We start from the raw sequence: 10,033 nt of genomic DNA on the forward strand, positions 1-10,033 counted from the left end.
ACTTCAATATCATAGATACATTGTTTCAGGCATTTTTAAAAAAAATTCTTTCCATTCTGATTATTAAAATACAGTGATCCCCCGCTCGTTGCGAGGGTTCCGTTCCAGGACCCCCCGCAACGAGCGGGATTTCGCGAAGTAGCGCTGCGGAAGTAAAAACACCATCTGCGCATGTGCAGATGGTGTTTTTACTTCCGCAGCGCTAGCGAGGAGCCGAAGATTGGGGGCGGCGCGTGTGTTTTAAAACGTCCGGGTTTGGGGGGGTGCTAGCGAGCCCCCCATGTCGGCGGGGACGTTTTAAAACACACGCGCCGCTTTCCAATGAGTCCCGAAGACAAACGGGGAAGTTTGACGTTTGTCTTCGGGACTCATTGGAAAGTCGCGCGGGTGTTTTAAAACGTCCCCGCCGACATGGGAGGCTCGCTAGCACACCCCCAAACCCGGGTTGGGGGTTCGGGGGGGTGCTAGCGAGCCCCCTATGTCGGCGGGGACGTTTTAAAACACCCGCGCGACTTTCCAATGAGTCCCGAAGTGTGCTAGCGAGCCCCCCATGTCGGCGGGGACGTTTTAAAACAGCCGCGCTGCCCCCAATCTTCGGCTCCTCGCTAGCGGGCAGGCAGGCGGCTCCTCACTAGCGGGCAGGCAGGCGAGAGCTAGCGCCAGCGAACGGCTTGTCCGCGCTCGCTCTCGCCGCTTTGGAGCTGAGTCCTGAAGCGAATTCGCTTCAGGACTCAGCTCCAAAGCGGCGAGAATGAACGGTGTGGGCGGGGGAAGGGCGGGCGGCAGCGAGGAGTTTGCGTGGGCGGTGGGGAAACTCCTTGCTGATGCCCGCTGCTCGACCTCCCGCCAGCAAGAGGGGGAAGACCCAGGGAAGCCGCCCAGCAGCTGATCTGCCGGGTGCCATCTACGCATGCGTGCCCATAGAAAAAAGAGCACGCATGCGTAGATGGTGTTTTGACTTCCGGGTTGAAAAATCGCGAATTACCCTGTTCGCAATGGTCGGGGACGCAATAACCGGGGGATCACTGTACTTTGTTTTTCTAAAGAACTGATCAATTTAATTCCACTACTTTACTATGCCAGGCAGTTATAGTCAAATTTATATAAAATAGCTGGTATTTATTTTAGATAATAAAGGTAACTATCATTTTAGTGGCACTAGTAGCAACTATTGTCAACTAGGTTCACCTGGTGCATCAGTTGCGGCCCTATCTGGACTGGGAGTCACTGCTCACAGTCACTCATGCCCTCATCACCTCGAGGCTCAACTACTGTAATGCTCTCGACATGGGGCTACCTTTGAAGAGTGTTAGGAAACTTCAGATCGTGCATAATGCAGCTGCGAGAGCAGTCATGGGCTTCCCTAGGTATGCCCATGTTACACCAACACTCTGCAGTCTGCATTGGTTGCCGATCAGTTTCTGGTCACAATTCAAAGTGTTGGTTATGACTTATAAAGTCCTTCATGGCATTGGACCAGAATATCTCCGGGACTGCCTTCTGCCACACAAATCACAGCGACCGGTTAGGTCCCACAGAGTTGGCCTTCTCCGGGTCCCATCAACGAGACAATGTCGTCTGGCAGGACCCAGGGGAAGAGCCTTCTCTGTGGCGGCCCTGACCCTCTGGAATCAACTCCCCCCGGAGATTAGGATTGCCTCTACCCTCCTTGTCTTTCGCAAACTCCTCAAAACCCACCTCTGTTGCCAGGCATGGGGAAATTGATTCTCCTGGGCCGCTTTCGCTTTGTGTATGGTCTGTATGAGATGCATGATTGTTTTTATATTAAGGGTTTTAAAGTGTTTTTAGGTATTGGATTTGTATTGTTTTTGTTGTGAGCCGCTCCGAGTCTGCGGAGAGGGGCGGCATACAAATCTAATAAATAAATAAATAAATAAATCATGAAATTTAAATAAATTTAAATTTAAAGAATAGATTTAAATCAGTAACCATCAAACTTTCTGTATTTTTTTTCATATTTTAAAGAATAGACTCTCCTCTGAATTAGCGAGTGTACCCATTTCCACAGTATTTGTGGCTTTAAATTTTTTTGTTAAGATTCTAGACCTTATTCTAAGGTCTTATAAGAAAATAACTCAAACTACTTCATAACTGACAAGAGAAAATATTATGAATCACTTGCTGAGCTTTGGGTCAGATCTGATTTAGTTCTAACAAAACCTGAAATTGCAAAAGGCTGGATGCATGGATCTCAGTCAATCTGTGTCTCCTCCAGTATGTGAATTTCTAATTCATTTAAAGGGTGGATTTTTTGAAGAAATCTCTACTTCTCAAAGCATGAGGACCTCAAAGTCATCTCTGAATTACAGTTACAAAACCACTCTCTGTTTAGAGGAAATCATCCTTAACTGATACACAGCAAAAAGGACTAACAGAATAGATATACCTGTTTTGCGGCAGCTCCTGCCTGACCCTTGGCCTGGGGGCCTTTCCTGGCTCTTCTGCCAGGCATGTTGGTTCATCAACAGCCAACAAAGCCAGGTTGCAGAATCCAGAAATTTCAAAATTACCTGGAGACAAGGAGATTCCAATGCAACAAGATATATTTGCAAGAACACCATATACAGACAGTCTCAATTTTTTTTAAAAAAACCAAAGCATCCTGATTGAAAAAAGTAATGAAGACTGCTTCCATTCCCACTTGCAGATCTTAATTCTAAGATATACTGTACATATTGTGAACTCTTATTTTCTCTAACCAATGCCATAGTACAAAAGCAGAGATGTGCATCATTGCTTCTGGAAGATACTTATGGCTTGGATTTTCTTCTTCAAGCACAGATAAAAAGCCAGAATTATCATTTTTTAAGATCATGAATGCATAAACAAACCCTAAAACAAAACAAGACTCTCCCACTCCACAAACTGTTTACAAATCTAATGAGTAATATAGGATATTTTCAGCCCTTGAGGATTAGGGAAGTGGAAAGTCAGCAGCAAGTCAGAATATACTTATATTATATAACAGCAGAACATATTTAAGGCATTAAGAACTCCATCAATGTCCGAATACCTTTTTTTTTTAAAAAAAAAAGCTACAATCCCAATGATCCCAGTATACAGTATATAGCATGGTTTTGGTTTTCTGTTTATGCAGTAGGAAGCAAACCCTGCTACTTCCACAAAGGCACCACCAGGTTACCTTTCAGGCAGGTTGGCCCTCAACTTGCATAATTCTATGGGGGGTGCATAAGCGCACCAAAGTGCCTTCTGTCACCTTCTGTCTCCTGTCCTAATAAATAAAAATAAATACGTATGTCAGCTTGGCGATTACAGCAAACAAAGGCACCAGGTTCTAAATAACTGCTTATCACTTCCAAAATCAGTTCCAAATTTATTTGGGCCCCCACTTCACCCCTAAACCTGGAGGGAAAAAGGGGAACCCCCTGCAGTCTACACGGAAGACAAAAAGTTGTCAAGCAGCTTGGCCTGCCCTGGCTCACTCCCAGCTGAATTTAATTTAATTTCATTTAACTGACTTCTATCCCATGTATATAAATATTATTATATCTTTGTATACTGCCAATAAATACTTGTCAAAACAAATAAATAATTAAATAAAAATAAATATATATGTCAGCTTGGAGATTACAGCAAACAAAAGGCACCAGGTTCTAAAGAACTGCTTATCATTTCCAAAACCAGTTCCAAATGCATTTGGGCCTCCACTTCACCCCTAGACCTGGAGGAAAACACGGAAGATAAAAAGTTGAGTTGCCAAGCAGCTTGGCCTGCTCTGGCTCGCTCCCAGCTGAATTTAATTTACTGTAATCCAATTTAATTGACTTCTACCCAAATGGGATTCACCAAACCTACCAGATGACTTTGCACCTCTGCAACACCCAGCGGTGTCTCCTCAAGAGGCAGAGCCCATCCCTTATCAGCTGACCCTCCAAAGACAGGGCCGACGTCGGGAGGACCCTTTCCCACGACCAGATACGCCCAACCAAGAGCACGCACGTGTGTAGGATCTACACACGCACGCACAGCCGAGGCTCCAGCCGACAAAGGGACTCAGCAGCCAGCCGTAGGGGCTCCGACACAAGAAACAGCCAGCCGCTGCTTTCAATTCATAACAAACCTTCCCACAGACCAGGAGGAGGAGGAGGAGGGGCAGGTGGCAACTGCTGTCTCTCAGGCTCCAGGGAGACGAGAAGGCGTCCTTATTGTCTCCCTTCCACCAAGGCAAGCGGCCCGGGGAGGGCGGGGGGGGGCGCGGCTCCACCTCCTGCCGCAGCTGACGGGCTGCCTAGCGGAACAGGAAAATAAGGGGGGGAAAGGCCCCGGCGAGACGCGCGCTTCCCCTCCTACTTCGGACTCAGCTTGGGGCTGCACCAAGGGGCCCCCGCAACGCGCAGGCGCGGAGGCTGATTCATTTTCTAGAGAGCGAGATGGAGGCGCCGGAGTGGGCGGAGCTTGAGCGAGAGAGGCAAAAGCAGGGCGGCTCTAATAATTGATTCCGAGGCTGAAAGCAAGATGGGGAGGGGAGGAGGGGAGGGGAGAGGAAAGGGGCGTGGGTGAAGTACTGGTGCCTTTCGGTGAGGTAAAGGTGTGAGCTCACCCGTTCCCGATATCCGGAATGCTTCGGACTTCAACTTCCATCATCCTTCAGCCGAAACGGGGTAAATGGGAGTTGGTCGAAAACTCCCTCTCTGTGGCCTAGAGATAGAGCTCTTGCTCCAAAATCGTCAACCTTAAATTACCCCAAAGAATATAAATTACCCCCAAATCTTCAACCTTAAATTATCTACTGCTGACCTCTCCCCTTTTCTAAGACGTTTGTAAGGGGCGTTCATAAGCGCACTATGGTGCCTACCTCACTGTCTTTCTATTATCCTTTTTATCTCTACTTTTTACTGTTATGTTCATACAAACTATACTTGTTTGAACAAATAAAATAAACAATCAGGAGGTTGGAGGTTCTTAGTTTGGGAATCAGAATTCTAAGTGTTTTTTATGTTTCTATAATTATAAATTTATATAATTTATAAATTATAGAAATGTATATAATTATTATAAATAATGTATAATAATTTATAGCAGGATTTCTAATTCTATAATTGTCCTAAATGTCCTAATTTACCTGTATCTGCTTGTGTTTATGCATACCTGCTATTGTACATGTTTGACAAATAAAATAAATTCTATAATTATTTGGCAACTCCCATCTGTCTGTCTGTCTGTCTATCCATCCACCTACCTACCTACCTATCCACCCACCCACCGACCCATCCATCCATTTAGAATTGTTTCTGCTATAGAGTGGGAAATCAGTCTGAACAGCTACTTCTGAGACCATTTTTTAATAAAAATAACAGCTCAAAATTAGGTTCTGTGACCCAGAATTGGTAAGGCCATAAGATGATGATTGCTTCTTTAAGGCTATCTTTAAATAAAAGCAGGCCTAGATCTGTCTTGTAATGGAGACTGGCTTTGCTCATTTGAGTTTATCTTTACAGTGAGAATGCAGCGCAACTTACGTTTTTGATCCTCTTTTATTTTCTTCAGGATACACTCTGGCTTTATTGCTGTGGCTGTACTAAGTCGTAGTGTAACTTAATGTAAGTCTAAATGCTATTGCTAAGTCTAAATTCTGACTTAAATACATACAGTATGAAGTCATCAGCCGAGCAAGATTTGTGAAGCAATTTTTGATAATTTTGTTTAGATGATTGTTTCCAGACAATGCAATGGTTCACTACAAATGGAGATAACTCATGGAAGCTATAACTTAACAACAATAAGGAGGGCCATAGAATTTTCCTTTATTTCATATTATATTATTCAATGTGTGTGTGAAACCATCCAATGGGATAGATGAATCAACAATAAGTACACAATCTATCTCTTCCCCTCCCTGTTAAATATAGGTGGCAGTGCAAAATTCATGTTACTAATGTGATTTCTGTAATTTTAGGTTGGCATGATTAGTTATCAGTTTCTCGATTATTTTCTGTTACGCCCTCCCAGAAGAAATAAACATTTCGCGCCCTTCCCAACTCTCCGCCAGGATGATTGTTTGCAATATTTGGCACGGTTTTGTTGAAAAAACCCAAGCTGCTTATCAATGTGATCGGGATGAAATGTGACGCCTCAATTTATTTGGCTTCATGCTGTCTGCTGCCAACATTTTTAGACACAGTAAACATACCGGTCTTCCCTTGTCTCCCACCATAGTCACAGTGAAGCCAAGCGCTACAAATACTTCGTCATATTTCCTCGTCTTAACTTTCGTGAGACTTACGTTTGTCTCATTATCTCTATTTCTCTCCTTTTTTTTCATCCCTGTTAAATATTTTTCTATGGGGTCTCTTAAGGGTTTGTTATCTGCACTTCATATCTCCTGCTCTGTGCTGTGTGCTATTGTTTGGTGCAAATAAAGCATGTTCCCTGGGGTCACATGCCCCCCTGGCATCACTCTGCACCCCCCCCCGGGGGGGCACCCCACTATTTGAGAAGCACTGTGTTAACTAAATAGGTGGCTTTGTAATGTATGACTTAGCATATGTGTAAACCAAGAAATTAAGGTTGGTCAACAATTCATAGTTAATAAATTATTAACCAATGTAACCGGTTAATCCAGTCAATAGTGAACCAGTGATCAAGACAATGATGTACTGGATGATGACTAATAACCTGAGAACTGCTATTAAAATGAATGGAGTGAAACTTAGGTTGAAGTTGACTATACTTTTCTCTAAAGATCTGTTCTTGATCCAAGAACAGGCTGCCTCATTTTTTTAAATGGATGAAAAAATATTTCATCATCTCTTGAATCACTTCAGTGCTTTATAAACATATTTGCTTGGGAGCTAAATCACTTCCAAACTAGGCCAGCAGGTTTGTTCCCTGAAACTACTAGATACAATATTATGGTTTTTTTTTAATTTGCACTAGCTATCAGTCTGTTTTCATAATCAGTTTTGATATTACTTTTGAACACTGTATATAACAGGTTATCAAAGATGTATTATTTCCTGATAGTAGTTGCATGTTCTGAAGAGAAAGCATTTTGTTGTGTTTTTGAGTTATTGAATTTATCCATGCTAGGTAACTTTTATTTTCCTAGTTTATTTTTAAATGCATTAAAAAGATTCCATCATCCTATAAGCTGTTTTAAATAATCAAATTACTATTATTATTTAAATAATTACAAAAAATATCAGATTTTTCCACTTTTGTCTATAGAAATGTACATGAAATGAAAAGCATGTTTCCCCCCAAAAAACTTAGAAATAATTATGTGCTGGAAGTTCTACCAAACAATTTTGGATCAGCTACAACTGGACTGAAATAAAATCTGAATATTTGGGTTGTTCTATGTTTTGGCCAAAGGAAAATCAAGGAATTACAGGTTGCACTGCCATCTGTTGACCATACTACATAAAGAAAACATTTCTGGTTTAATTCAAATACAGTGGTACCTCTACTTAAGAACTTAATTTGTTCCGTGACAAGGTTCTTAAGTAGAAATGCTCTTAAGTAGAAGCAATTTTTCCCATAGGAATCAATGTAAAAGCAAATAATGCGTGCAAACTCATTAGTAAAAAAATAAAAGCTCGGAATTTTAGTTGGAGGAGGAGGAAGAAGAGGACAATTACTGCCGAAGGAAGGTGAGGGCCCCCTTTTGCCTTTTTGTGCCCAGATGCTCCAGGATGCAACCTCACACTGGGTGTATGGGAGGCAGCGCGAGGGAATCACCACAGCAAAGTGGTTTATTCCCTCTTCAAGTGTCCAGAGAAAGGAAAACACTCCGTTCGCTCTGGGCTGCCAAAGCCTCCTTTAGCGCCACCGAAAGGCTCCTCTGGCAGCCAAGAAAAGCCCGAGATGGCTGGGATTAAAGGGGGAATGGCAGGAAACTGCCGAAGGAAGGTGAGGTGAATCAAAAAAATCCAAAACTTTAAGGCTTAAAAAAAAAAGAGGGACTCTGAGGCAGCGAGGAGCACGCGCCCACCATACACCCAGTGCGAGGCTGCCTCCCATATACTGCGCCAGAGAGAGAAACCCAGGGGGAATGGCAGGAATATGACCAGGCCTTCGTGCCGCTCTCAAATTTCCTGGGAAATATTTCCGGACTCGAGTTCTTAAGTAGAAAATGGTTCTTAAGAGGAGGCAAAAAAATCTTGAGCACCCGGTTCTTATCTAGAAAAGTTCTTAAGTAGAGGCGTTCTTAAGTAGAGGTACCACTGTACAAAGCAAATGATGTTTGGATGAATAATTCTGAATTATATGTTTTTCTCTACTTTCTACCTTTGATTTATTGAGGTTTTCCATATTTCAGTTGATAAACACTTTTTTAATTTCTGTTCAATTGCATCCAATTCTGCCCGATCAAGTCTGTTCTCTTGGCAAGATTTTTCAGAAGTAGTTTGTCTCACCTCTTTCTTAGGGCTGAGTGAAAGTGACTGGCCCAAATTCCCCCAATTGGCTTTGTGGCTAAGCTAAGGCAGGACTAGAATCCGTGGTTTGCTAGTTTTAGCCTGAAGTGTTAACCACTACACCAAACTAGCACTAAATATTAAATTACTACTAGCATTTCATTTCTAGCTAGTTATAAATAGGTCTACAACAATCAAAACTGTAGTTAAGAATGGTTAATAAACTAAGCAGTTGGAAGAAGTACTTTACAAAGTATAGTTATCATGAACAAAACTACATTTTTCAAAATATTAAAACAATTGTGATGGATTACTTCCAATGCTGCTTGAAGACTATCACCAACTGCCTGTGTGGTAGTTTAGAAGACAGCTAATATTGTTTCGCAGTGAATCTCTGTCCAGTGTTTTGTACAAGCCTAACATATTGAATACAGTATTTTAGAAGCTATCTAAACATGGGGTAAAGTGAATTTGCATGAGCCTTCATTGGGATAAGATCAATTTTTAATTAAGCTTCAACAACTGGTTATTGATTTATAAAATAGAATGTAGAGTGTTATGAGTAGTGTTGGGCAAACCCAACGAAGTTCGGGTTCGGCAAACTTACCTGAACTTGGCGGCGGAATTCGGGTAAGTTCGCCGAACCTGAACACATCTGGAAATAAAGCCACGCACCAGGAAGAAGTCTCTGAGTCATCAAAGCTCCGCCCCCGGAATCCCATCATGGAATTCCCCACCTCCCTAGTGTCCTTTTCCGTAAAAATATTTTTTTTTATTTTTATGGAAAAGGACGCCACAGCTGCGCTGCAAGCAAAAGGAGGTGGGGAATCCCACGATGGGATTCCGGGGGCGGAGCTTTGACAACACGGAGACTACTACCTGACGCGTGGCTTTCTTTCAGCCGGCCAGGAAGAAGTCTCCCTGTCGTCAAAGCTCCGCCCCCAAAATCCCATCGTGGGATTCCCCACCTCCTTTTGGTGCAGCGCTGGCCGGCCGAAATAAAGCCACGCGCCAGGAAGAAGTCTCCCGGCACCGCCACCTGTTGCCCCTGATGCTCTGTGGCTTCAGGCGGGTCCTACATCCTCCCCGTGAGAAACAAAAGTTTAGCAGGCGGGCATGATGAGCACGTCAAGTTGGTTCGTGGGCCCCTCATGCAGGGAAGTCGCCATGTTTATGCTATTGTAGCGAGCAGCATCAGCGGCTTTGCATTGACCCACAGGGGCTTCCTGGTGCTTGGGCGTGCAGTAACACACAGCCACGCTTGAAAGGACGGGTGCGCACTTCTGTCGCTGCCACAGGGCCTTGCTCGGCCGGAGCTTCCTCTGCGTGCTCACTCCTGGCCAGCCGGCTGTTCCAAAACCAGCGCTCAGCTCGCGCTTCTCACCCTCCCGCGTGGAGTGGCAAGCGAGGCCCTCACGGAAAAATTCTTCCTGGCACGTGGCTTTATTTCGGCCGGCCAGGAATAAATATCCTTGTCGTCAAAGCTCCACCCCCGGAATCCCATTGTGGGATTCCCCACCTCCTTTTGTTTGCAGCGCTACTGCGGCGTCCTCTATTTTTTAATTTTTATGGAAAAGGACGCCGCAGCAGTGCTGCAAGCAAAAGGTGGGGAATCCCATGATGGGATTCCAGGG

At 43.8% G+C, this 10,033-nt stretch overlaps 1 protein-coding gene across 5 annotated transcripts in view; it reads right to left on the minus strand.

The window, feature by feature from the left end:
• CC2D1B (coiled-coil and C2 domain containing 1B) overlaps positions 1–4,412 on the minus strand; it is a 38,391-nt gene extending 33,979 nt beyond the window's left edge. For 2 of the 5 annotated variants that reach the window (XM_070745872.1, XM_070745875.1), the window contains exons 1-2: positions 3,838–4,375; positions 2,408–2,531 (exon numbers count right to left, since the gene is read on the minus strand). In XM_070745872.1, coding sequence (XP_070601973.1) covers positions 2,408–2,473 — 66 coding nt within the window. In that variant the 5' untranslated portion in view covers positions 2,474–2,531; positions 3,838–4,375. Of the gene's footprint in view, positions 1–2,407; positions 2,532–3,163; positions 3,254–3,837 lie in introns of all 5 variants that reach the window. The other 3 variants (XM_070745873.1, XM_070745874.1, XM_070745876.1) reach the window with 3 other exon arrangements.
• Positions 4,413–10,033: the final 5,621 nt, after the last annotated feature.

The sequence above is a fragment of the Erythrolamprus reginae genome, chromosome 3 (genome assembly GCF_031021105.1).
Source record: "Erythrolamprus reginae isolate rEryReg1 chromosome 3, rEryReg1.hap1, whole genome shotgun sequence".
Taxonomy (NCBI): domain Eukaryota; kingdom Metazoa; phylum Chordata; class Lepidosauria; order Squamata; family Dipsadidae; genus Erythrolamprus; species Erythrolamprus reginae.